Here is a 26,570-nt window from a genome sequence, read left to right as displayed (position 1 = left end):
AAGGCGATGGGATTTGGCGTGGCTGGCCCGGGTCCCCGCTCCCTCCCTCCCGCTCCGCGCCCACCCAATGGGGGCTCCGGGGCCGGGCCGGTTGTAGCGAGGCGGGCCCCGGACCCCGCCCCTCTTTGTTGCGGCGGCCAATGGGGCGAGCCCCCAGGATGGCGGCGCCCGCCGGCTAACGTGCCCAGATGTCACAGAGGAGCGCTCCATAATGGAACAGGGACCGAGGCGGCGGCAGAGGAAGCCGCAGCAGGAGCCGGCCCAGCCCCCGGGGAACACCTCGCTGCAATGAACCCCGCCGCCCCAAGGTAAGAGCCAGGGAAGCCGGCAGGGCCCTGCCCGGCTGCGGGAGGGAAGGAGGGTCCCACGGAGGGGGCCCGGCCCGGGACCACCCTCGCCCGCCGGGACCTGGGAGGTGTCACCCGGTGACGGCCACCCCGACGGCCGAGGCTCCGGCTTTTTCGGGGCTGGGGCTCTAAAGCGCCGTCCCATCCGCCGCCCGCCCCTCAGCAGCCTCTGCACCGCGGGGCGGGAAGCGGCTCGCCTCGGTCGCTCTGCGCTGCCGGCTTTTATTGTGCCGTGTCTTTTTCTTTTTTTTTTTTTTTTCAAAATTCCCGTTTCTGATGGGCACGCGCTTGCGAAAATGCCAAGGGTGGTGGTTTGCCAGAGGCAAAAGCGCCCCTCTTCGTTCAAGATGCAGATGCGGAGTAAGGGCCATTCCCTGGAGCTCCGAGTCCCGACCCGCTTCTGTCAGTTTCAGAAGGTGTAGGGAGGGGTGCCGATGCGGAGCCGGGAAGCCTAGTACAAAATAAAACGAACACAGCTCTCCCCGTCCCCGACAAAGCCCTCCCCACTTGGACTCCGGTTGACGATGCGTGCTTTCTCTGCTGATTTTTAGGCTCCATACGTAACTGAAGTCCAGTCAAGTCGCCTCTCCGTTGCCAGCTTCCTGCGACAGTGATATGGAGTAAACCTCCTCACCGGATCGTTGATCTGTGTGCTCCCACTCACCCGCTCACACACCTTCTGCCCTTCACCCCCGCCCCCAAACCCAGTGCACCACCCCTGCCTCTCGCTGAACCAGCACAACATGACGGGGTCCACAGCCAACACCCACCACTGCCCCCATCCCAAGGGAGCCAAAGGGGCCCGGTCAAGGAGCACCCACGCACGTCCCGTGTGCCTAGCCAGCAACGGAGGTTCCGAGGAGGAGGACAAAGACGGCGGGGTGCTCTTCCACGTCAACAAGAGCGGCTTCCCCATTGACAACCACACTTGGGAGCGCATGTGGCTGCACGTGACCAAGGTGCACCCGGCGGGCCCTGAGATGGTGGAGGCCATCAGGAACGCTGCCTTCCTGGCCAAAGTAAGTAGCGTCGGTCATTGAGCCTGGTGGAGGGGACCTCAGATTCCAGGACTGAGACGGGGTTGCGGAGAGGTCTTCCGAATCCTCTCACTCTGACAAGGCTGCATTTCTTTCCCATCTCACCCTTCCTCCTTCATTTTTTGCAAAACCTCCACACTCAAATCAAAGCTTCCTGTGCACTTAACCTCTAGTGGCTGCCCTTGTCCCTGGCAGAGTAGGGAAGGGATCGGTGTGGGGAGGGAAGTCAAGTAAAAGCAGTTCTGGGACGTCAAACCCCCGTCAGGATGCAAAGGAATTCAGTTCTCTCCCGGCAGGATTTCCAGAGTTGAGTGACTTCCTCTCTGCTGTCAGCATTTATCGCTGTTGTGACAGCATTTATCTCAGAGTACTGACTCTACTACGAATGCCTCAGTTCACCACCTGCTATGTGTCTGTATGAGCAGGGACAAGTGATAGGACCATGTCTGTAAATCGAGGAGGGGCCGGGTTCCTTTCTGTCCTCGATTTGTCTCAAAACAAGGGACTTCGCAAGAAGGGGTTTCTTCTGAATGGAGTAGCACGGGGGCTGCACAACCTTTCCTTTTCCAACTAGGAGGGAGAAGTATCCCCAGGGCCCATGTGCCAAGATGCCCCTTTTCTTCTGGTAGGGAATGGGCTTATTTGGCTTTCTTTGTTTTGCTCCAACTCCCTGCTAGGTCTCTGGGCTCCCTCTTAAAGGGCCCAGTGGGAGGAACCCTCCCTGCAAGTGATTAGCTGTTCTGTATGTGCACAAAGGCACATTTTACACCATTAGTAAAGCCCCAGGAGTTCCGGGAGCAAATGACTCTTGCATCTCTTACACTTTTAGGTCCGGGCCTCAGCTCTGGCTCATGTCCCGTGTTGCTTGCTCTTCAGCCCGCAGAGCCGTAACCCGGCGGAGGCTTCGGGTTGAAGCGATTGAGGTGGCACCTGAGCATTTGGCTATCAAAGGAATCAGTACTAGATCAAGGCTAACCTGGAGGCTCGGTTGTGACTCCAGAGCCACTATTCAGTGTTCTGCACACAGTAAGTGCTCAATAAATACGATTGAATGAATGAATTATTCCTTTGGGGCCGGACTCTTGGCGTCCCATAGTCCGCGTGGGAGGCGTTCATGGGAATGAATGCCTGGCTCTAACAGGGGAATCTGTGGTAGGCTGGGTCTTGCCCTTTTTAGGGCTGGCACAGTCCTCATCTCCCATGTTACAGTTCAGTTAAGTAGTGGTCCTCCTGTCCCTTAAGGCCACACACTGAGGTCAGCTTCTAAACTGGAAGCTCAGAATATCTGTTCCTCTCTTTCGTCGGTACCTTGTCCTCTTTTGGGGCATATTCATGCTTCGAACAGTGACATCTATCTGAGAGAGTGGTGGATGTGTATTTGTCTGCAGTCTGCTCTGCTGCTTTGACTCTTGCTCCAGCTCCTCTCCACTCGCTCCCCTCAAATGTTTGGTTGTTTTGTTTTTTTGTTCTGGTCACTGTTTCACTCATTCTTTCAAGTCCTACCTAGCCTGGTAACATTTGTTCAGTTCTTCCCTGCCACTCTGCTTCTCTGCTGCTTTTTGGTAGACCATAAGCTCGCTGTGGGCCGGGAATGTGTCTGTTTATTGGTGTTTTGTGCTTTCCCAAGTGCTTAGTACAATGCTGTGTACATAGTAAGCGCTCAATAAATACAATTGACTGGTAGGTGCCAGTTGTGGCCCGAAGTCAGTTGCTATCAGACTGCCAGCCTGTGCCACACACCTTCAGACTTTCTCTGCTGGCTACAGACTGAGGCTACGTAGAAATTATCTCCTAAGTCAGTGGTCGCTCAGCTCCCAGTTCTTCTCTTCTTAACTCTCCCGGGGGTTGGGGAGTGGAGTTGAGTATTGGGGAGGCATGAAGATATTTCTTTCTTTTTGTTTGCTTTTATAAAGGTTTGAGGATTCCCTGGAGCTCTTCTCTCCTCAAACCTTGCCATCTCACAATGCTACTCACAACCGGCTCTGCCGCAACCTCATTTTTCCTCACATTTTCCTGAGAGGTCACTTTGCGTTGGGCAAGATCAAAGGGCTTGGAGCCTGGCCCTAGATGCCTCTCTTGCCTGATCTTGTCCCATCTCATGGTTTGCTCACTTGCTCCCTTTGTGTCAACTGAGTTCTCCCTCTCTGCTGTAATCTAATTGGGAATTCTCTGGGGGAACCTCACCCTCAAGCAGTAAGCCTTGATTAGATGGGGGTGGAGGGCGCTGGGAGCCAGGGGGAGATTTTAGAAAGATGACCCTTCCCTTAGGCCCTGGTTGGATTTCTCTTTCAATTAGCATTAGAGGCCACAGAGGACTGCTGGAAGGAGAACTCATCTTAGCCCCAGCAGTGCTGATCATCAGGAAAGACCCCTTGGGCCTAGGGTAGGGTCTGATTAGGAAAAACATAATGTCCATAAGGCAAATAATGGTGCAGTGACAAAGCCAGGCAGCCATGTATGTAAATTCTGTGACTTTTGCCAGCTCTGGATGACAGGAGCAAGATGGGTCAGATACTCATTAGAGACTTAAACCCCATCACAGCAGTTTACAAGTCCAGGATCTCAGATATGATGTATGAGCCCCAGTAGCCCCCTTGGAGTGGTGGGTTCTTTCGGCATTATTTTCTGTAGTATTTAAGATGCTGGTCTAGACTGATAATCTTCTAGAGCCCTTTCCCATCCAATTTCAGGCCAAAATTCAAGAGCTCACTGGTTCCAAGGACCAGCTCTTTGTGGGGCTGGATGTTGGAAGCAGCTGGCCAGAGAGATGCTTACAGCTGAAGTACTCTAATGGATCAGTGCCACAGCTGAGGGTCCCAGCAGGCTAGGTGTTGGAATGTTGGGAAAGTGCTGGTGATTATGCAATTCATGGCTTTTCAGTGCCTGTTTGATCGCACGCAGATTTACCCTTTCTTGCTTTTGACTTGAAGCCTATCTAGGCTAGCCTATCAGCATAGAGTTCTATTTGTAGTTGTTCCTGAAGCCTGTCTAACCATCACTTCCTGCTCAGGAAGACAGATTGACCCCTCTCTTCTGTTCCTTGCTTTCCAAGTCCTTTTACGCCTCCCGCCCCACCCCCCCAGCCTGCCCCTGATCTTTGGCTGTCAAGTCAGCAGGAACTCAGGACTCCATCTACCCTTCTCTCCGTTTTACATTGCAGTCTTCCCAACCCTGAGAGGGCTAATTTGAAGAGATGACCGGGAGAGCTTTCATTCCTTTTTTCTAACTTTTTCCCCAAGTTGATTATGACAGCAGACTTCAAATTAAGCCCAGTCCCCAGGATTCAGCCAGCCTAAGACTTAAGTACCTTCTAGGTCTGACTCCCAGCCTGTTGTTACTGACATCAATATAAATTGTATTGAGATGAGGTCATTCCCATTTCCCCTCTCTCCACCCACCCCAAATCCTCCACATCTGGCTCTATGGAAATATGAATACATCATCCGCAAAAGTCTCTCCTCCAGGCGGGAGAGATAGGGCCAGCCGAGGGGCTTCAAGAAGGAGAGGTCCTTCTTTCTTGACCCTTTAAACCAGTCTCTGATGGGCTACTGTGCTTTAACTTATGTTAAGGAGATAGGGTGCCATCAGCTCCTACACGTTTTCTGGTTGTTAAGCTCCCTCGTCCCTCTGACAGTCTCTTCGAGACACTTGCATGGAACAGTTTTCTGACTGTTCTCTATTCTTTCCTTACCATCAATCCTGGCCACTTCTTTCAGGAAGCCCTGCTCCATTAACCCCAACCACCGCAATCCCATGAGCAACTCCACCTCCCCCAAACTCAATCTTGACTTCTATAAAGTGAGGATAAGATCCCCTGCTCTCCTTGCGTGGGATGGGGAACAGGTCTGATCTGATTATCTTGTATCTATCCCATCACTTAGCCAATAGTAAGTGCTTGAGAAAGACCAGTATGGGCCCGGGACTGTCTGATCAGATTATCTTCCTTCTACCCTAGTGCTTAGAACAGTGCTTGACATAAAGTGAGCGCTTAACAAATACCACAATTTTTATTAGTGTTATTATTAATAAGTGCATATTTATGTTGATTATATGTCTGCCTTGTCTTAGATTGTAAGTTTTTCGAGGGTAGAGACCTTATCTATTCTCTAACATGAAACCCAAATACCCAGGATATGGATCCCAGAACCCCAGAAAGCACTTGTGCATGACAGATTCAATGACTGACCTCTGGGTGTGAGGGGGTAGAGGTCCTTGGAGGTGGATTAAGCTCCTTAGGGATTGTTACGGAGGTGGACCTTTCAAGGGAACAGAACATTAGCTAAGAATCTGGTATTGCCAGAGCCCAAATCCATTTTGAATGATGGCAGGGTGCTGATGGCAAATGGGATTTTGAAGTGGGCCCTGAAAGGAAATTCCTTGCAGTTGCGGGCCCTGCAACTTCTTCTCTGACCCCAGGTAGGCCCTGGGTAGGGCTAAGGCCATGAAAAGAAGCTGGTGTGGGAGGAGGAGTTGGTACAGTGCCAAGCAGCAAGGGGTAAACATGGAATTTGGTACCTCAGGAAATTGGGCAAACCTAAAACCAGTAGGTTCACAAGGGGTTTGGTTAAAATCATGGGCCAGGGAACTTGGGCAAGCGGTAAAGTTAACAATGTGGGGAGAAAAATAAAAGGTTATTTGCTGAAACAACAAGATCAATTTTAAAGAGGGCAACCATCATATGGCTCTTCCAAGCATCCTGCTGTCCTTGTCAGAGACAGAATCTTGAGCTTAGTGGACCACTGGTCTGACCCACTAATAGGCATTGCTTGTGTTTTTCTGAAAAGCTTGGTAAATAACAGATGGCAAATGACAGTGCAGCAAGAGAGCCAGGCAGTCCCTCATGTGAATTTAAAGACTTTTGCCCTTTTGACAGCTCCGGGTGCCTGGAGATTGACTGGCAAAGCACTCTAGATTAGGCTCTGAAGTGTCACTTCAGCTTCACATTCTAGCAGTTTCCCAATCCAGGATCTCAGAGACAGTGCTTTCCAAATGCCTTTTCTGCTTTGCCGGATTCAGTTTCTCCCAGTAAGAGTTTCCTTCTCACAGCTGCCCCCAGAGTAAGCTTTTGAACATCATCTAATCTGTTTTACAGTTGGAATTAGCCCAAGGAGCTTATAGCTAAGGGACTTTACTCAGGGTATCCTACCACCTTTTTCACCAAATGGCTCCCTGCCCTCCAGGGGGACTAAGGGTTAGGTTACAGAAACAGGTTAGGGCCAGTCAAGGCCCACTTCCTTTTCTGGGGCTTTGGCCTCTGACTAGGAAGGTTCTGCCCCCCCCCCCCCGCACTAGGCCCAGCCCAACCAAGCATTGTTGGAGCTGAGTTGTAAAGTTCTGGTGGACTGGACCCTATCTGTGTAGTAGCGCTCCTGAGTATGACAAGCCAGACTGAACCAGGGCTTCCTAATATCTGGTCAGGTTCAGAAAGACTTGGAGCCCTTTAAGGCCCCTAACACTCCCTGTTTCAAGCCAGGAGAAGCATCAGAAACAGTGTGGTGTGGTGGAAAGAGCATAGGACTGGGGGTCAGGAGATCTGAGTTCTAATCATGCCCTCTGGGCAGAATTGTGTGTGTGTGTTTTGGGTGGTGGGGTCACTTCCAGACCCAGTAATTCTGAGTTTGATAACCTTAATTCAGTCAGAGGCTCTGATTCACTCCTAGATTGTAATCCTCAAAGGCAGGTACCACCTTCTGTTTCCTCTGTGACTCCCCACAATGCCAATCTAGTTCAGGACTCTGCACTCAATAAGCACTTTAATTTTAGCTGGCTGACTGACTGACTGAAGTGTGTGGAGACACCTCTGCCTGTTACTGAGATGACCCTGCAAAAAGTCCATGTGATGAGGAAAATAGACTGAAAAAGAGCACTGAGGGAGATGGGCTTACCTTCTTTCATGCCTTGGGATGGGGATGGGACCTGGAGGTCTTGGCAAACCCAGCGAAGATTGGGTGGAGTGCGTTGAATTTGCTCCTCTTTCAGGCAGCCACTTCCCTTCTCCCCCATTATCAGCCCTGAAACAAAGATGGCTGATCTGCCCTCTCCCCACTTTTCCTTAATGATGAAGCTAATGATGAAAACTGAAGTTCATGCTCAGAAGCATTGGACTGAATCTAAAAGCAGGATTTGATTACCCTGAACTAAATCATTTTTTCTAGTGTGGAGAAACCAAATGCTTTGGATTCAACTGCTTAGTATGGTACACTGCACACAGTAAGCACTCAGTAAGTAGTACCACTGATTGATTCTGCTTCCCCACCCACCTCCCTTTTCCCATACCCCCTTCCTTGGAACCCACAAACCTAGCCTCTCTCCCTCTCACTCCCCCTCTCTTTGGGATGGTGAAACAAATTTCAAGCTTTTTCTGTTCCTCCACCTGCCTTATTCCAGTTCCTGCCCTGGAAGATATTTCCCAGAAGTTCCCACTTAAAATATCTTTCTTTATTTTCAGCCTTCAGTACCACCAGTTCCAAACTACAAGGTGTCTATGGCAATCCCGGACTGGCTGCAGGCAATCCAGAATTATATGAAGACGCTTCAGTATCCTTCTTGTCGGAAGCTTCAGTGCGTGTTGGGTGCATGTTTGGCCAAGTGTAAAGCAAGCAGGATCCACCTGCTGTAGCAGCCCTTGGGGAGATTTGTGAGGACAGATCAAAGCTGTTAGGCCTCTGAGTGTCCCTGTCACCTTACCTGCCATTGGGTCACTTCATTTAAATTGATGCCTAGGGATACCTATAATAAATGCTAGCCTAGGTCAGAGGGCTAGGGGCAATTCCCCTGGAGGAATGGAGCAAGTCCAGATCTCTTCACAGGCTGGGGTGATGTGGGCCAGGAGAAAGCTGGGTCCTTGGGTGAATGAAAGAGTGATAGAGGAAAATCTCCTATGCCTCCTTCCTCCTTCATGGATCAGGGAGCAGGGCTGGCAGTGTTTTGGGAGCTGGGCAGGTGGGTGCGTCAGGGTAAGGGTAGGGGTGTGCTCAGGTCTGCTGATACCTCTGGGCAGCAGGATCTGTTGCATGGACTCCTGGACCAATCAGGAGGCCCCCTCCCTCATACTAGTACAGCATCCAAATGGAGATGAAGCATTTAGCTGCCAGAGGGGTCAAAACCCTGAGCTGTGAAGGAGGAATGAATGGGAGCTGAGCTAGGGTGATCTACCCATTGCTCTGCCAGTTCTTCCAAAGGGACACATACTTCTGGGTGGCCAATCTTGCTACATCTTGCAACAGCTGCCACCGTGAAGGCTTCAGCTGCTGAGGCTGGCACAACATTCCATCCTAAAGTAAGGAATGTATAAACTATCCAGGATAGGGGGTGGTTTATTGTTCTCTCAAATGTCTTCAGCAGTCCGTCTCTATGGCCTCCCCCAGAAATTCATCCCTATGACCTCCGGTTGTCTGCCCAGAATTTTCTCTTTCGTGGTCAAACAGTTCTTTTGTATATCTGTTGAGGCCTTTGGTCTTTATCTTCCTGCCTTAGCACGGTTTGCAGAGCCATTTCTTTAACTGCTTTGGCCAACTTACTCTTTGGTAAACGCATGACTTATTGTTTTTGAACTTGAAGCAATCTGGCCTTCATGAAGCACATCGCAAGGGAATGTGTGATCATTTCTCTGGATTTCACAGGCTGATCCAGTGACCCTTTAAAGCCCAGATTTCCTGAAAACCCCAGTCCAGAGGCTTTCTCCCTGGCTCCTAGGAAATCACATAGCCTCTTTTGGGATCGTGAGGGCAAGACCTATGAAATTCTGTTGGCTTCTAGAGGGCTCTGTGTTTCCGAGATGCTTCAGTCTTAGGTTCAACTTTGTATCCCCTTGAGGGAAGGTTGATTTTATTATTTCTTCAGATCCCGGGCAAGTTTTCAAGCTGTCTGACACCTCTTTTGGGTTCCCTCTGCTAATGGGCTGCTGGGAGAGCAGGGAAAACCAAAATCTTCCAAGTCCCAAAATCTTCCCTTAACTATTAGTTAATAGTTAATTTTTAATCCTTTCCTCTGAGCTCTTGGTGGAGTGTGCCTCCTCTCCACCTCTGTTAATCAGTGGTATTTACTGAGCACTCATTATGCGCAGAGCACTTTACTAAGCAGTTGGAAGAGTACAGTACAACAGAGTTAGCAGACATCTTCCCTGTCCATAACGAGCTTACAGTCTAGATGGGGAGAACAAGTTCTCTCACTGAACAAACAAAAGATAGCACGGGTCTGGACAACCGGAAATCAGCCCCTGAAGGGTGGAGGCAATGGAAGCGGGATTAGGATTTGGGTTTCTGCTGGGGTCCGCATTAACTGTCTTGGGCCCACTGACCTGCTCATTTTTGGAGGGAGGAGTGGCCTGCCTCGGCCTCAAGCCCCTCTCCCCACTGTCTCTGTCTCAGCCCCACCTCCCTCCCCCCACCTCTGCCTCAAGCCCCAGAAGTGTCACTGCCTGAAACGTCACCTTGTGTGAGATGTTGGGAGCTTAATTTGTTACCCTCCTAGCATAATCAATCATCAGTCAATCATGGTATTTATTGAGCACTTACTGAGTGCAGAGTACTGTAGTGAGCACATGGGAGAACACAAAACAAAAGAGTAGGTATAGGTGATCCATGCTACTAGGAGCCAACATAGTACCTTAGTATTGAAATGAAAGAGTGGTCCAGCTGAGGAAAATGTGTGACAAGTTGACCCTTGCCACAGACCCCACATCTTGAGGGAGCAGGTTGTAGTTGTGTGTACTTCGAGCAGCCTCTGGGCAATTGGGCAGTACAGCCAAAGTCAAAATTCTGAGGGAACGGTTTCTTAACTGCAAAACGCCGGTGTTCCCTTGGGTCACTTGTAGTAGTAGAACCGTTGATGTGCTGTTCAACTTCTGTGTTTCCATGAGCTAAGTGCACAAAGGATATCGTCACTTCCTCCCAGGGATGCAGCCTCACCATCGATGCTTTCCTTGACCAATGCCACACAGATACAATCATACGGGAACCCAGTTCTTTGAAATTAGGAAAACCAGACCTCTAAGTGGGTAAGTGCAGTGGGGCTTCTCTCTGATGCCCTGGACCAGCCAACCCTATACACGGACGCTAGTGTTGGCCAAACTTGGTGGACCAAGAGTATGATGGTTACAGCTGCTGCTTGGTTTATTATTAGAAAATTTAGTTAGAGTCCCAGCCTTTTATTCTTCTGGAACCTGATTCAAGAGTTTGACAGACATATTAACACTGAACAAACCTTACTTATAATGAAGCACTTTGTAGTTCTTTTTTGTTTGTTTCTTTATTTGGGAAGCCATTTCTAACTTGTAATTATTAGGAAGTGGGTTGATCTTGAAGCATGATCTAAGAAAGCATTTTAAAATGGAAAACAAAAAAAAATATATCAAGACTAGCTTGGCTAGGGTAATTCCCATGCATCCCAAGTCACATAAACCCGTTCAACATCTTGAACAATAAGTTGGGACTCACTGTTTAAGAGGTAGGAAGAGCAGGCATCACCCCCATTTTACAGATAAGTAAATTGTGGCACAGAGAACTTAAGAAACGTGCCCAAGGACACTCAGCTAGCCAGCTCTGCCTTCCAGTCTCAGGCTTTTTCCGCTGATCAGGCGAATTCCTGATGTGCAGTTTAATTTTATTTCAGGAGGGAATGGAGAATACTCACTCCAACTTAAGTTTCACCTTTACAATATCGCCAAGATCCACCCTTTCCACCCAAACGGCTACCTTACTGCTACAGGCTCTCGTTATATCCTGGCTAGACTACTGTGTCAGCCTTCTCTCTGACCTCCCTTCCTCCTCTCTCGCCCCGCTCCAGTCTATTCTTCACTCTGCTGCCCGGCTCATCTTCCTGCAGAAACGATCTGGGCATGTCACTCCCCTTCTTAAACAACTCCAGTGGTTGCCTATCAACCTCTGCTCCAAACAAAAACTCCTCACTCTAGGCTTCAAGGCTCTACATCACCTTGCCCCGTCCTACCTCTCCTCCCTTCTCTCTTTCTACCGCCCACCCTGCACGCTCCGCTCCTCCGCTGCCCACCTCCTCACCGTCCCTCGGTCTCGCCTATCCCGCCGTCGACCCCTGGGCCACGTCCTCCCGCGGTCCTGGAACGCCCTCCCTCCTCACCTCCGCCAAACTGATTCTCTTCCCCTCTTCAAAACCCTACTTAAAACTCACCTCCTCCAAGAGGCCTTCCCAGACTGAGCTCCTCTTCTCCCTCTACTCCCTCTACCACCCCCCTTCACCTCTCCGCAGATAAACCCTCTTTTCCCCCCATTTCCCTCTGCTCCTCCCCCCCTCCCTTGCCATCCCCTCAGCACTGTACTCGTCCGCTCAACTGTATATATTTCCATTACCCTATTTATTTTGTTAATGAATTGTACATTGCCTTGATTCTATTTAGTTGCCATTGTTTTTACGAGATGTTCTTCCCCTTGACTCTATTGCCATTGTTCTTGTCTGTCCGTCTCCCCCGATTAGACTGTAAGCCCGTCAAACGGCAGGGACTGTCTCTATCTGTTGCTGACTTGTTCATTCCAAGCGCTTAGTACAGTGCTCTGCACATAGTAAACGCTCAATAAATACTATTGAATGAATGAAAGTTACTGGGTGGTGGTGGAGGGAAACTTCCCAACTAAGATTTCAATCAGGAAAGCACCTTACTCCACAGGAGTATCTGGAGGCATCAATAGAGCCTGTGAGAGTTCAAGAAATCATTGGGTCTCCGAGGGATCCTGGCCATCCTCCTGCCTGCAGGCAGGGCTACAGTCACACCCTCCTAGGGACTTAGCTGTCTGCCCCTCTCTTCAAATTCTCCCAAGAAGCAGACTCCGCAGCTTTGTGTGTTTGCACATGCACACACACACATGCACAAACACACACATGTAAGTTCGTGTCTGAAGCAGCCACTTTGGCTGTCATTTCATTGTTGGCCCTCTTCACATTTTTGGATAGTGAGTTTTAGTTCTTGCTAGGCTTACAAAGCCATATTAGGTCATGTTTGCTGGGCCAGAGCTTTCATTAGCATTTTGCCAGCAAATATCTTTTCTTTAGTGAGCTTCCTTGGGTTTAACATTTGCTGGTGTGGCCTGGTAATCACAGCTGTCCTGATCCTCTTATACTCTCCCTCTCACTCCCCTTCCCGCCCAAGGACGAGGCCTGTTGCTTTGGTAGAGGCATTACAGAGAAAAAAACCTTCTGCTGTCCTTTGTCCTGCAGATTAATGGAAACCGCAAAGGAGATGACCCGGGAGTCCTTACCTATCAAATGCCTTGAAGCAGTCATTCTGGGAATGTATCCTTCACTCACACCTTCCTCCAGAGGAAAGGAAACAAAGTCAACTCCAAAGATTATGGTAAAAACATCAAGTACAGGTCAGCAGGTTTACATTTCCTGGGTAAAACATAGCAATGTCTTTTATCTCTGGAGGTAAGCTTAGCTAAGGCTTAGCATTTTCCTTTCCTTTATTTGAAAGACCCAATCTAACGTAGCCAGCACTGCAATGATGCCTTTCTTTTAAGTTTTGACAGAGCATTAGGCCAGGAGAAAGAAGCTCCCTTACTGCCTCTTCCAGTCCCCTCTTCCCAACCCCTCTCCCCAGCTTAGGTTTTCTGGCTAAAATGAATTTATTTGTGGTTTATGCAGGGGCAAATTTTGTAAAGAATTCAACTTCCCAAAATACAGCTATTTCAAGTGAAAGAGTATTTTGGACCAGAATTTTCTGGATAATAGTAGATAAAATTAATTTTCCAGATCCTTTTACTAGTATCGCTCCAACATGAAGGATGTGGCGCTGTTCTCTCTGAGTTTTTCCTCAGTCCCTGTTTCCTTGCCCCTCCATTTACCAAGATTACTCACACCTGATGTGGCCAGTGTACCTACCTTTCAGAAAATAGTTTAGACTGACTGTTATGGCCACAGCTTATCCATCCATTCATTCATTCATTCATTCATTCATTAGATCATATTTATTGAGTGCTTACTGTGTACAGAGCACTGTAATAAGTGCTTGGAATGTACTGTTCGGTAACAGATAGAGACAATCCCTGCCCAACAACGGACTCACAGTCTAAAAGGGTGAGACAGACAACAATCCTCTCCCCCGCCCCCCCAACACACATTCCTGAAAAAGCCAGGAGTTGTTTTGCAGGGAAAGGGAGCAGGTGGTTCTCTGAAGGAAAACACTTTTATGCCTGGAACCACAGCTGTTCAGTCGCATCTGGGCAAGAGCAAGTGCTCTGTGTGCATGCTCTAAACTTGGACTATGCAGGGCTTTGGTCACCAGCGCTGGGGTGTCTGTGGCCTGACTGCACCTGGGTCATCCTCAAGCCTGTCAAGCTGCCATTACCAAACCTTTCTCTCCCCTCTGACTCTGTCACCAGACCCATTGTAACACTTGGTTCTTTTCCATGTTCCTCTCCTCCTTTTCCCTCTCCCCCATCAGAAAGCTCACTATGTGGGCATTGAGTCCTCTAGACTGTAAGCTTGTGGACAGAGAATGTGCCTACCAACTCTCTTATAGTGTTACATTGTATTCTCCCAAATGCTGAGTACAGTGCTCTGCACACAGTAAGCAATGTGATTGAATGATTGAATTGTACTGCTAATGAGTATTTACCCTGCCTGCCTGCCCTCTGGGGAAGTGCTCATGAGCAATGTCATAGTCAAAATATGGGGGCCAGGAAGGAGGAGGAGAAGGTAAAGGCCTGGTTCCTTCCATTAGGACCCTGTAGCCCTGAGTCAGAGAAGTGTGCTTAAAGCTGCAGGACTGAAGCCAGAAGGCCCAGGCTTTCTGTTCCCAGAGAGCAAGGTGAGCTCCGGGAGCAACGATCTGTTGAGCTCCCGGGAAAGTAGTTGCTTAGGGAATTTGACCACCTGAGCAGAAGGGCCCAGCATCTGTGGGGACAGGAGTGCAGGCTTGATTGAAAGCTTTGGATCAGGGGTGGGCCCTTGGCTCTCTAGGCTGCTGGAAAGATTTGCTTTGCCTGTGTCTTTTCGCCTGCCACAGTGCATGGAAATCTTTGTCTTAGGGTGACTTTTGGCAACAGACAACAATCTTGCAGGTAAATTTGACTCACTTATGAGCCACTCACCTCTCAGTTCTGTTGTTTACCCAAACCCCGCTTCTTGAAATCTTAGAACTGTCAGGTTGCCAGGACTTTGAGAAGACCAATCAGCCATTTTTATTGAGTACTTACTGTACGCAGAGCACTGTACTGAGAGCTTTCATTCAATAGTATTTATTGAGCGCTTGAGAGAGTACAATAGAAACATCACGTGGGAGGTGATAATTGTGCTGTTTACCCATCTCTGTCTGGGTGAACGTCACCCAGCTACCTCTGCCCACCTAGGAGTCTCTGGTGTTCAGGATTTCCAGGCGATCCCGTTTCCTTAATTCAGACCTTGGAAGATACCTAACCAACGGGCAGCCTTCGGTTGAGCGATTCCCCATCAGCTTTAAAACCCACTTCTCAGGGAACTACTTTCACCACGTGGTGCTTGGGATCTACTGCAACGGTCGCTATGGCTCACTGGGCATGAGCAGAAGGTCCGACCTGATGGACAAGCCCCTGACCTTTCGGACTTTGAGCGACCTCGTTTTTGACTTCGAAGACTCCTACAAGAAATATCTGCACACAGTCAAAAAGGTCAAAATCGGGCTCTATGTCCCCCATGAGCCACACAGCTTTCAGCCCATTGAGTGGAAGCAGCTGGTCCTCAACGTGGCCAAGATGATGAGGGCCGACATCCGGAAGGAGCTAGAGAAATATGCTCGGGATCTGAGAATGAAGGTAGGTACGTGGAGTGGGGTGGCTGGGTTAGCTGGGAAGTGTGACTTTCTGGTTTGATGTTCCTTGAGCCCCACAACATGGTAGGCACCATACAGACTCTCCCCGTGATTCAGGCATCTGCCCTCCGAGAGTTTCCATTCTGTGGTGGCCCAGGGCATGTGTCCAACCTGCTGCTTGTATCCAGTGCCTGGCACATAGTAAGCACTTAACAAATACCACAATTATTATAGGGCACCTTACTCATCAAGGCGCCGCAAATGCTGCTGTTGTGATACCTGCCACAAATGACCTCATGTTGGGGGCACTGCCCTGATATCCCCTAATCCTTCTGCTAGGGGGCATAGACAGGTAAGAAGGGGGTTTGATGCCTCCTTTAGAAAGTCCCTGCCCCTGACCTCTGCCACTGGGGTGGGAGGGGAAGAGGGTCCAGGAGATGGGGTAGGGTGGATAGGTGGAATGAGGCTGGAAGGCCATCCCATCTGCAACCTCCACCCTGGTACTGCTGCCCCTCCTGCCCAACTACCAAGCATTAACAGCTCAGGGCATCCAGGACCGGCCAGCTGAGCCAGAGGTACCACGGTCCAGGAAGGACCCTACTGCACTTTGGCCCTTTTCTGACTCCAAAGGGCAAGCCAGGCCAGCATTGGCTGCTTGCCCTGTCTAAAAGACTGAGGGGCTAGTTCTGCTCCTGTAGTGTCAAGCCCGTAGGGGCACTGGACCCCTTCATCCCATGGAGTTGATGCCTGTGTGTTTGGATCCCACCTGGATATGGGATGGTTTGTGTTTTAATTTTTCAGGTTAGCTTTCTGTATTATATCCCTCATTTCCTGATTTGGAAACTTATGGGGTCAGTTTGAATTGTGGTTCTGCCCAGAAACTTTCTGGAGGAAAAGGGTGAGCCTGCTGCTGCTTGGCTCACCATTCTCATCTTCGGGCTGTAGCCTTCCCGCCTACTCCCACCCCACAGAGGTCAACTCAGGCCTCGGCTTCTAGCAGATGCTGCACTCAGTTAAGGCAGAAGAGCTGGCTTTGGGTCTGGTGCACTGACGTGGCAGAGCCTTCAGTGCGCAGCTGATGCTGCTGCGGCTGCTCCCATCGCCATCCTCCTAACCTTTGCCTCTGCTTCTTGCCTGGCTGGGAAGATCAGGTCCCCTCCTGCTCCCTGGGCCCCAGGCACGAGGCTCTCCTGAGGGCTGCCTGGAGCCAGTGGAGAGGGCTTGGCTTCCTCAAGACTCTCCCCGCTTTCTCGGTCATTTATTTTCATGTTTATCTCCCCTACTAGAATGGGAGCACCTTATGGGCAGGGAACATGCCGCCTCTTTGTTTTGCATGTTCCAAGGCCCTAGTACAGTGGATTGCACCCAATGTGTGCTTAATAAATAATATTACTACTATTGTAGGTGGAGATTAGAGATAAGGGAGGCCTCTGAGAGGGCTAACCTGGGAAACCTAAATGATAATAATTGTGCTGTTTGTTAAGAGCTTACTATGGGCCAAGCACTGGACTAGATACAAGATCATCAGACACAGCCCCTATTCCATTTGGAGCTCACAGTCTAAGAGGGAGGGAGACAGATATTTTATCTCAGTTTTATGGGTGAGGAATCTTAGGCCCAGGGAATTTTTTAAGTGATTTACCACTGCAGGCACAGCAGGATTAGAATTTAGGTCTTCTGACTCCCAGTCCCCTGCTCTTTCCACTAGGCCATGCTGTGTCTCAGGGAGAGGCCTGATAGCAATCTGGCTGGTGTAGTAGGGACGGGAGACATTTTAAATGAGGCCTTCTAAACCCCACCAGGGTATTCCCCCAAGGTCTCCCTCCAGGGAAAGGGAGCAGCTTAGAGCAGCTCAGGTCAGCCCCAGATGACAGGAGTCCTGTTCCTCCAGGCTTCATATTGTCTCTGTCAGAGACAGAATATTGGCTGGAATAATTGGCTGGAGTTTTGAGATCTGGGTGATCACTTTCAATCAATCAATCATCAATCAATGGATCATAGTTAGTGAGCACCTACTGTGTGCAGAGCACTGTACTTGGGAGAATACAACAGAATGAGTAGACATGATCCCTGTCCTTAAGGAGTTTACCGTTTTGCTTAGGAGACACATTAAAATCAGTTTTCATTTGGCCTCTCCCTCTCTGGGAATTGGAGAATTCTGTGGACTCAGAGGCAGGGGCCGCTCTGGTGGAGGCGTAAAATTTCCAGGAGATTTTGATTCCTGTAATCTTGATATTGTTTTCTCCTCAGCTCCTGAAACCCTGTAGTGCTCACTCGCCCATCAGAGAGAGAAGTCGTGGCAAGTCACTGTCCCCCCGGAGGAGGCCAGTGAGTCCCCCAAGGCGGACCGGCCGGCGAGACAAATCGTAAGTTACAGTCAACCTGCTGTCCTCTCTTGGGCCTCCACCCTCTCTTCCCCACACTGCCTTCAGTGGAATGATGCTTCTGTCCTAACCAAATGGGGCAGGACGAAGGAGGTACCACTGTGAAGGTAGGTGGCCATGTTGGAAAAGGCCATGTTGGAGGGGGCTGTGGGGAAGATGGTCATAGTGGAGGTGGCCATGAATGTGACCATGGCACCTCAGCGCCATGTGGTGCAGCAGTAGTAGTAAGTCTCTGTGAGCCTTCATCTTCCTGGAACTCCAGTATCTCTTCTTTCTTCTCTCTTTTTCTGCCTTCCTCTTTGTGTGTCTGTCACATTTATTTTGTGATCATAGCAGGGGAGTTTTTAGACCACCATGCCCAGCCTTCTCAGCAAGAAAGAAGGAGCTAAAATGTCACTCCTGGGTGTCCAGGGTTTTTTTTATGGGATTTGTTACATGTTTACTATGTGCCAGGTACTGTTCTAAGCACTGGGATAACCAACTAATCAGGTTGGACACAGTCCCTGTTCCACCTGGGTCTCTCAGTCTTTAATCCCCACTTTACAGATGAGGTACCTGAGGCACAGAAAAGTTAAGTGACTTGTTCAAGCTCACACATCAGACAAGTAGCAGATCAGGATTAGAACCCAGGTCCTTCTGATTCCCAGGCTCATGCTCTATTCACAGGGCCCTGCTGCTTTCTGTCCTTTGGATTGCAAACACGCCTCCTTCAACCCATTAGCATCTGCTTCCTGGAGAAGGGAGGAGGGAAATGCTAGGTGAATTGCAGGCTGGTCCCCAGGGCTTAGTGCTGGCCCTGAACCTGGACCAGGAGGAATAGGTATTTCGGAGGGAGTGAGAATGGGGAAGCAGGTTTTGAATCTGGTGCCTTGAGAATCGTTTAGGTCTCACTGGGTCAAATGCAATTTCCATCTTGACCAACTCATCACCTCTAGCAGAATGAGGCCTGGGGTGACTTATTATTTGTATTAGTAATGAATCATCCGGGTGTCAGCGACACTGCCCAGTAGTGAAGGAAATGGCTTCCTCCTGAAAGAAATGAGCCCTGCCCACAGACCCTGTCTCACCCTCCCAGGCAGGGATGCCAAACTCATCATTTTGAGTGGGGAGGTGGATAGGAGATAGGGATTTTAGGTGATGAGGATTGGGAGGAGGCAAATTTTGAAAAGCTAACAGGCCAGGAAGTCTCCGGTTTGGGCTTTTTCAGCCCAGATTGAAAACTCTCAGGACTTGTCAGAGCTTTAGGAGGAGCAAGGCTGACTGGCCAGCTCCAGAAACAGAGGAAGCCATCGCTTCCTTCACCCTCCACGGAGTAGGCACCTCTGCTCCTACAGAGAAGGACATTTTCAGCCAGGCCTATGCTAAAGAATGCGGAACCCATCCCTTTTATTCCCCCCTGGGCACTGCTGAGCCTGGGGAAGGAAGCAGGTGGCTGGGAAGATATGTTTGATGACCAGAAGAATCAAAGTAACTACAGCATCTTTAGTCATCAATAAACATTAGCTTTGCCAGAAACAGCAGCTAGCCCTCGAGGGGAAATCCTGAAGATGTTGAAGCCCCAATTTGCACCTAGTCAGAAGGGGTTATGGAATCTAGTCAGGATTATGTGGCAGGATTATAAGATTTTACCAGGGATAGAGGAGATGCCTGTAGGGTCTGACCACCACAGTCAGTTGTGTGGTTTATAGAGAGTCATGGGTTCTAATTCTGACTCTGCCACTTGTCTGCTGTGTGACCTTGGGCAAATCACTTCACTTCTCTGTGCCTCAGTTCCCTCATCTGTAAAATGGGGATTGAGACTGTGAGCTCCACAAGGGCCAGGTAATGTGCCTGTTTATTGTTGTATTGTACTCTCCCAAGTGCTTAGGACAGTGCTCTGCACACAATAAGCACTAAATAATTACAATTGAATGAATGAATGACAGGGACTCTATCCAACCCAATTTGCTTGCATCCACCCCAGAGCTTAGTACTGTGCTTGGCACATAGTGCTTAACAAATACCACCATGATTATTATTATTATGATAGGATCTGACTAGGGCTCTGGGCAAGGTTATAGTTTCTGCCTTGGTTTAGGTGAAGTTATTGGCTCTGACTGAATATCTGAAAGTGACAGATATAGTTTTAAGGGTACTTTATGCCCAGGGTGCTGGAAGGTGTGGGGAGGAAAAGAGAGAGAGAAAGAGTAAGTATGTGTGTGTCTATGTGAGGCTGTAGGGAAGCCATGGTGGGATGTTTGTGGTGTTACTCAGCATCCCTGAGGGACATCCGGTCATTTCTAAATTGGTTTGGGACCCCATCACACCTCTGGAATGAGCAGCTGCTGGACGATTTTCCCTCCAAGACCACGTCACTGAGTGGCTGAGGCTTATCCGGTGGCATTCCAGCCCTTTGGTAGGACTGGTCGACTAGAGTGGTTCTGGGATTGACCCCTCTCTCCCTCCTCCCTTTCCTTCCACCCAGGCTATTTTCAGCTGTAGATTCTTGTCTCTCCTTCTGCAGTTGTCCAAGTGGAACAAATGTTCCTTTTGGGAAGGGGTGGTCTCCAGGAGGCTCACTTACAGGGTTGGTGGGGTGTGTGTGGCGGTAAGGGTGTCAGCTGAACCGGGGCAGGTCATCAACTGCTGGGCTTCAGCTGTGAAAAAAGGGGGCTGAGGCCCCCAACTAAAGATGCTAATTTCTCCACCCCCTCGAGTTCCCTATTTCCATTTTTGCCCCTTCTGCTCACTGCCCTCAGTGAGGTTTTCTAGCAGAGAACCAAGGTAACAGTGGTGTGCCTTCCTCTCAGCCGTAGGCCCACTTTTGTGACAAGCAGCTTGCAGGCCGCCTCTGTGGTGGAAGGAGGACTTTACCCTTCTCCCCTCAGTGTGTCACCTTTAGACTAGGTCCCATCTGTGCATCCAAAGAAGGGACCCAGAGTGGAGACCTCACCTTAGAGAAGCAATGAGCCTAGTGGAAAGACTATGGGCCGGGGGGTCAGGTGACTAGGCTTCTAATCCTGGCTCTAGACTTGCCTGCTATGTGACATTGGGCAAAACACTTCACTTCTCTAGGCTCAGTTTCTTCATCTGTAAAATGGGGACTCAATACCTCTTCTCTCCCATATGGGACAGGGATTCTGATTTGATTGTATTGTATTTACTCCAGCGCTTAGTACACTTGTTTTGCCCATAGTGAGAACTTTAGAAACAGCACAATGATTATTCCTGCAAAGGTGGAAGTCTCTGGCACTGTCAGGAGCGGTGGGGTGGTCAGGGCTACCTGCCCACAGACCACACTAATTAACACTGGGGAAGAGGGAAGAGCTCAGAGCTGAGGTCAGGACATGACCTCCTCTCTGGCCTGCCGGGTGATTTTGGATAAATCTCTGAACCTGAGGGCCACTGTTTCTCCCCTGGGAGAATGGGAATGGGACCTCTGGGACCTGCAGGAACACATGGCTTCCATGGACTCGTGATTCTCTGCACTTAACCAAGGTGGCACCCTTACTGTCCCACCGGCAGGGGGGCCCAGCCTCACCCTTTCCTGAGGGGATCTGGAATGGGCGTACCAACCAGTCCTCAGTGCCCAGGCTGTGGCCTCACCTGCCCTGGTGCCGGCCTGGACAGGACTCTAAAGGGAGGGTGTTTGAAAACTCTAGAGCCTCCTGAGGGCTGACCTATTTTACCAGAGGGGGATTGGCTCACGGTGTGGACCCTGGCTCCTTGCAGATGGAGGCGGCTTCAGCCCTTGAAATGCTTGTCGCCACTGCCTGGGACTTCCCCAGTCCCGGGTCTCAGCTTGGATCCTCTAGATGGAAGGGCAGGTTGGGGGCCGGCTGGGTGTCAGCAGATGTCAGCTGGTTTGCAGCGGGGGAAGCAGGCCACTGCTTGCGGCTGTGGGAGGGAGAGGTGTGTGCTGGTCTTGGAGGTGTGGTTCCTTGAATGAGAGCTCCTGCCCCAAGGGCTGGCTTTCTGTCCCCTCTGTCCTCCCCCTTACCTCATCCCTGTCCCCAGCCCATCAAAGCATAGTCTGGATTTCACTCTGACCTAGTTCCTGTCCCAGTGAATGAGTGGGGAGGGGCTTGGGATCCAGCAAGCTCTTCTAAATATGGAGGAGGTAGTCCATGTCATGGCCTTAATCTGGCTGCCTGTCCCTTACAGTTAAGGCCAAGAGGTAAGAGATGAGAATAGCGAGTTACAGTACTCTGGAGGCTTCCCTTCCCTAAGCTCTGAGTTACGAAAATGGTGGGGCCAGGTGGCCTGCCCTCCTAAGAGGTCCGTTCCCCTGGAGGGACCCGAGTGACATGCTGACTAGGGACGTGGTGTGTTCAGTGCAGACTCACCTTTCCATTCAAAGACCCAGGCAGCTTCTGGATGGTGACCAGCGAGCATCACGGTTTGGCCAGTCAGTTTGGCCAGTCACTCCTGGTATTTGACTGGCTGTCCCAGGCTCCTGGGGGAAGCCATATTATATCCTGGCTTTGTGGATTGGATTTCCTGTGACCCTTCACCTAGCTGTCTGCACCTCCTATGGAACTGTGTCCATAGGGCCTCACTCGGGTGGTGTGGGAGTCAGGAGAACTGTGTTCTAGCCCCAGGTCTGCATCTGACCTGCTTGTGTGACTCGGGGTAAGTCACTTACCTTCTCTGGGCCTACATTTTGACAGAAAGGTGATTCAAAGCCCCCAGCTGCCTCTGGTAAAACCCCAGACACAGGGCCTCACCTGAAGCCTGCCCAGAGGGAAATGGAAGCCCTAAGAGTTGAAGACCTATCCTCTATATGCGGGGAGGGGAAACACTCAGTGCCTGTGAGGGAGTTAGAGGAACAACAGTCAGTCAATCAAAAGCGTAAGGAAATGAGAACTTAGGTCTTTCCTCTGTCTCTTCTAAGCAGAAGGCAGGCAATCAACAAAGAGAAAAATACTTCTAATTCACTGTCTCTTGTGGAGTGGGTGTTGGAGAAGGGAAATGGAAGGAAGCCAAGGAGGACCGGGCACTGTCTAGCTTGGCCCTCAGTCGGCCCTGATTTAGCTCCGCCCTAGCATAGGCATTCCCTCAGGCATTAGTGTGGCATAAAAATAATCCTCTTTGGAATTGAGGGATTCTGGTTCCATTGGGACCTGAGGGAGGGCTGGCAGGAGGGAGGCAACACCCTCCAGACCCCGTGTCTCTGACAGGAGTTCTGGCTTCCATCCACCCAACTCTCCTGGCCAAAGCCAGGCTGACTGACACAGACCTTCCATAGTAAGGCTGGAAACAAATTAGTCAAGTTTAGAAGAAAATAGAGTGGGCCTAGTTGACAGACAGTAGAACTAAAAGATACGAGTGCCTGGGACTTTTTTCCATGACTTTATATAAAGAGCATGACTTGATTTTAATCTTCCAAACATGGAGATAAGAGGTGGTTCTCACAGTGGGAATGGGCGATGCATTCAGAGCCCATATCCCTCTCGTGACGGAGCCACTCTTCCCCCCCAAACTCGCTGGTTGTGGTAACAGACACCTCTTCACTTTGCTGTCAATCTTTCAGGCTTTCTAGCACCTGAGCTGGTACCTGCCCACTAGTCAGGCCACAGTGGCCTAAAAATGCATTCTGAGCTGGATCTTTCAGCCCAAAAAGCCTTCTATGCACAAAACTAACAGAACGTAATTGAAGCCAGATAGATTTTCTGGACCCTGAATGTCTGGAAAACCTTTATAGTTGTGTATCTAGAGAACTCGGGTGGCAGAATTCTGGCTTGCACAGGGGTGTGGTGGGCTCGGAAGAGGACGAGGGCCCTGAGAGGCACTGCTCAGCCTGCAGTCTACACCGGGCTTTCCGTGGGACTTTTAAGCCTTGATGCAAATCTGGCGTTTTCTGATCCTAAATTCCATCTGTTCCCTCCGGCTCACAGGCCTGCGTTGTCAGACAAGAAGGGGCCAGATCTCAGCACGCTGAATGAAGTGGGCTACCAAATCCGCATTTAGCTCAGCTGTCCGGACCAGCAAGAGGGCTCCTGTGGTGCTTCTCTCTGCACTTTACCCAGCCAGCGGCATCTCCGGCAGGAACTTCGACTGGTTATTGTGAGCCTGCGGATTTATTTAAAGATCTGCCTAGAAATAGAAACTGAGTGGGTGGGTGGGTACATTCCCTTTTTTGTTCTCTGAGGGGCGACCGTAAAAAGTCAAGACCGAGAAATCAATCCTGGTCAGGGCTAGGCCAAACCCCCCAGGATGAGGGGAAGGGCTGGACCCCTGGGGTGTCAGGGAGAGGAGGCTTTTCATGGTATATGTTCGTTTACCTCTTTCCGCTTCTTGGCTTGGGCCTATGTGCTATGTGGGCAGACTTTGGAAATGGGTGTAAAGTCTCCTCTTCCCTTCCCTTTTGTTAGAAGAGTGCTGGAACACAGTAAGTTTGACTCCAATTCAGTGTTAATGTCCCATTCAGCAATAAAAGTAGCCGAGGCAGGGTTCTTTTCTTTTTTCTTTTACAGTCAATATTACCTCAGTATCCTTTTAAACAGATATGCAAACTCGGCTGTATTTTGTGTTTTTTCTAACCGACTTGTACTGCTTTCCCAGAATTTGGGTAGGGATCTTTTCCCTTTAGCTTCTCTGTCTCTGGACCATTTTAAGATTATTATTATTATTTTTTTTAATATGTGAGTGTTTTCTTAAAAGCACTGATGCTCTCCTGGGACATCATTTTCAGGATGGGCTTTTTTTCCTTACTTAAAGATGCTGATTGATATGCTGGGGGGTGGGCATGGGGGAACACATTTTTAACACTTCTAGCAAGTTTTTCTACTTTGTGCCGCAAATTTTTCAACTTTGCAGGCTTCCTTTGAAAGCACAAGCATCCAAGAGGGCTGTAGAGGTGTGTCAGCGTTTTTGGGATTGCAGCCACAACCCCTTGTGATGTCCCTGGAACCACAAAGAAAAGCCACAGTCAACTGAGTTGGCGTGGAGATCTCTATCTCCCTATGTGATCTATTTTGGCACCTGGAACCAGGCATCCCAGAGATGGGGATGTATCTGTCATCTCCAGGTGATAGATAAACCGCTGCTGTTGGTGGGGATGATAATTTTTGATGTCTTATATTAAGACCAGACACGAAACATGTAATGTGAACTTTCTGATCTCCTACTTCCAGAAGCCAGTCCATGGGTCCCTAGGGACTCGACAGAATGCATTTTGGAATCAGGATCCAGTGACCCTATGGAGTTCAGTAAGAAAAATAATCAGGTTTTTTGTATGCTAACCCCCACCACCCCCACACACACCAGCTTTCCCAGCCTTTTTATCTCTGGATCTCAGAGAACATATCAACATGAGCTTTTGGGCCTTAACTTGGGAAGTTGTAGTGGGTTATGGCCAGTGAAGTCTTGGGCTGAGGGCATGTAGATAAAGTGCTCATCTTTAAGATCTGTGTTGGGGTACTCATCTAATGTTTGCTCCCTCAGTGGAGTTATTATAAACTGAGCACAAAAGCTGGGCTATAAAGAGGTGGTTTACTCAACAGACGTTGAACCATTGCAGGCCGAGAGCTTGCTCTCCCATTTCCTTTGTTCAGAAAGATAGAGATGTCTGAATCTGGTAAAATGGAAACCTGCCAGAGAGACTCCTTGTAGAAAAGCTCCGGTGTAGCTTTATCAGCCAGAATTTGAAGGGGGAGATGGAGAAACGAGAATATACAGTAAACCAGAATGGAACTATATTTAGCACTGAGCCATGCAGGAGTGGCATTCCTCTCCCTCCCTTCAAGTGGGAATTTTTTAAATGAAATGAGTCTTTAGAAAGAATGAAATTCATTGTACGGTTATAAAAGATGGGTGGGGGTAAAACACTTATTCTTAATTCCTGTCAGCCAATTTTAAAGTAATTTTTAATCTCGCCTCCATCATTTCAATGGCATGCAAGCAGATAATCTGCTGATCGATAGAATCAATAGCCAGGAAGGGAGATGAGACAAGTGAGAGGAGTGAACAATGGCTCTAGTAAATCCGATAACATTTTTGAAATTGACAGTGTTGAATTACTGCATGAAATTAAATCTTCCTCACCCCACCCCACCCTCGCTTTTGAGAATCCTTTCCAAAAGCAAGTGAAAAGCTGACATAGAATGTGTTCAGAAGCAATTTTCCTAGGTCAGGATTTTTTGATTTCCTATTACATTTTGCTCCTTCCTGCGGAAGACTGACAATGGGCTAAAACCCACCCTCAGGATTTCCTTTTCAACATTAAGGAGAGAAGCCTGGTGAAAAGCCTGTCTCAGTACCGTATCACTATAATCCCATACCTAGGCATATGTTAGAGCTTCTTTTCTTCACTCATTTATATTTTAAAATATTATATAGGCCAGGAAACTTGAAAAATTATGCTTTGCTCTATTATAACCAATCAACTTCTGCTTAAAGTATAAAAATGTTTTATAACCCTGTGAAACACAATCAGCTTAGAGAAAACTTTTCAACTTTAAACCAATGTCGTGGAAATTCATGCAAAGTTTTAATGGTTCAGAAACTAATTTTCACTTTACTCTTGTGCTGTTTTGAGTACAGTTGATTTTGGGAAAATATTTAATTCTTACAGATCATGAATATTTTACTTTTTTAAATCAATTATTCAATAAGGACTTTGATAGGTAGTATCAGTAACTTGAGCCTTTTTTTAATTTTATCCAGACTTTAATCTGAAGCCTTTTTAAACTGAGTAGCTCTGTGAAACTTTGTATATTTTTTTTGAAGTACAATCAAGCTTGTGTATTCTTTGGACTCTGTTCTTGAAATGCATTTTTTGAAAATCCTTAAGAAAAACTGTGATTGTTTCAGTGACTATTTTTCTAGGTAAACGCAAACTTGTACAATGGTATTTTAGGGAATACCAACAGATGCATGTTTCACATTTTGCTTTTTCTCATCACTTGTATGTTTATACCCAGCATGGAACTTTAATAAAAAATGGCTTGGAGGTTTGGGCTTCTTTCCCCTATTTAAAACTGAGCATAGTGGCTTCCGCCCCCAGAGTTCTTACCAGACTACACTGGTTTAGTTTGGAAATTAATGAATTCTACATATTCCATCC

At 48.9% G+C, this 26,570-nt stretch overlaps 1 protein-coding gene across 2 annotated transcripts; it reads left to right on the top strand.

The window, feature by feature from the left end:
• The first annotated feature begins 156 nt into the window (after positions 1-156).
• Positions 157-26,456, top strand: VASH2 (vasohibin 2). 2 transcript variants are annotated; one of them, XR_005661083.1, is made up of 9 exons: positions 157-308; positions 899-1,366; positions 7,833-7,921; positions 10,326-10,382; positions 12,572-12,646; positions 14,763-15,144; positions 17,391-17,506; positions 23,401-23,569; positions 24,323-26,456. XR_005661083.1 is itself a non-coding variant. In XM_001510847.4 (8 exons), exons 2-8 carry the CDS (start codon positions 1,091-1,093, stop codon positions 23,471-23,473), a joined length of 1,068 nt encoding a protein of 355 aa, XP_001510897.1. In that variant the 5' UTR covers positions 158-308; positions 899-1,090; the 3' UTR covers positions 23,474-26,456. The 2 variants fall into 2 exon arrangements, 1 of the variants encoding a protein (XP_001510897.1); XM_001510847.4 differs by having other exon boundaries at positions 158-308; positions 23,401-26,456.
• The last annotated feature ends 114 nt before the right edge of the window (positions 26,457-26,570 follow it).

The sequence above is a fragment of the Ornithorhynchus anatinus genome, chromosome 19 (genome assembly GCF_004115215.2).
Source record: "Ornithorhynchus anatinus isolate Pmale09 chromosome 19, mOrnAna1.pri.v4, whole genome shotgun sequence".
NCBI lineage: Eukaryota > Metazoa > Chordata > Mammalia > Monotremata > Ornithorhynchidae > Ornithorhynchus > Ornithorhynchus anatinus.
Note: the sequence above shows the minus strand (reverse complement) of the source record. Positions and strands in the feature narration are given on the sequence as shown.

Coding starts and splice junctions, on each gene's coding strand:
- VASH2 (XM_001510847.4), top strand. CDS start 1,091: ATGACGGGGTCCACAGCCAACACCCACCACTGCCCCCATCCCAAGGGA. Junction 1,367..7,832: donor ACGCTGCCTTCCTGGCCAAA/GTAAGTAGCGTC, acceptor CTTTATTTTCAG/CCTTCAGTACCACCAGTTCC. Junction 7,922..10,325: donor AATTATATGAAGACGCTTCA/GTATCCTTCTTG, acceptor AATGCCACACAG/ATACAATCATACGGGAACCC.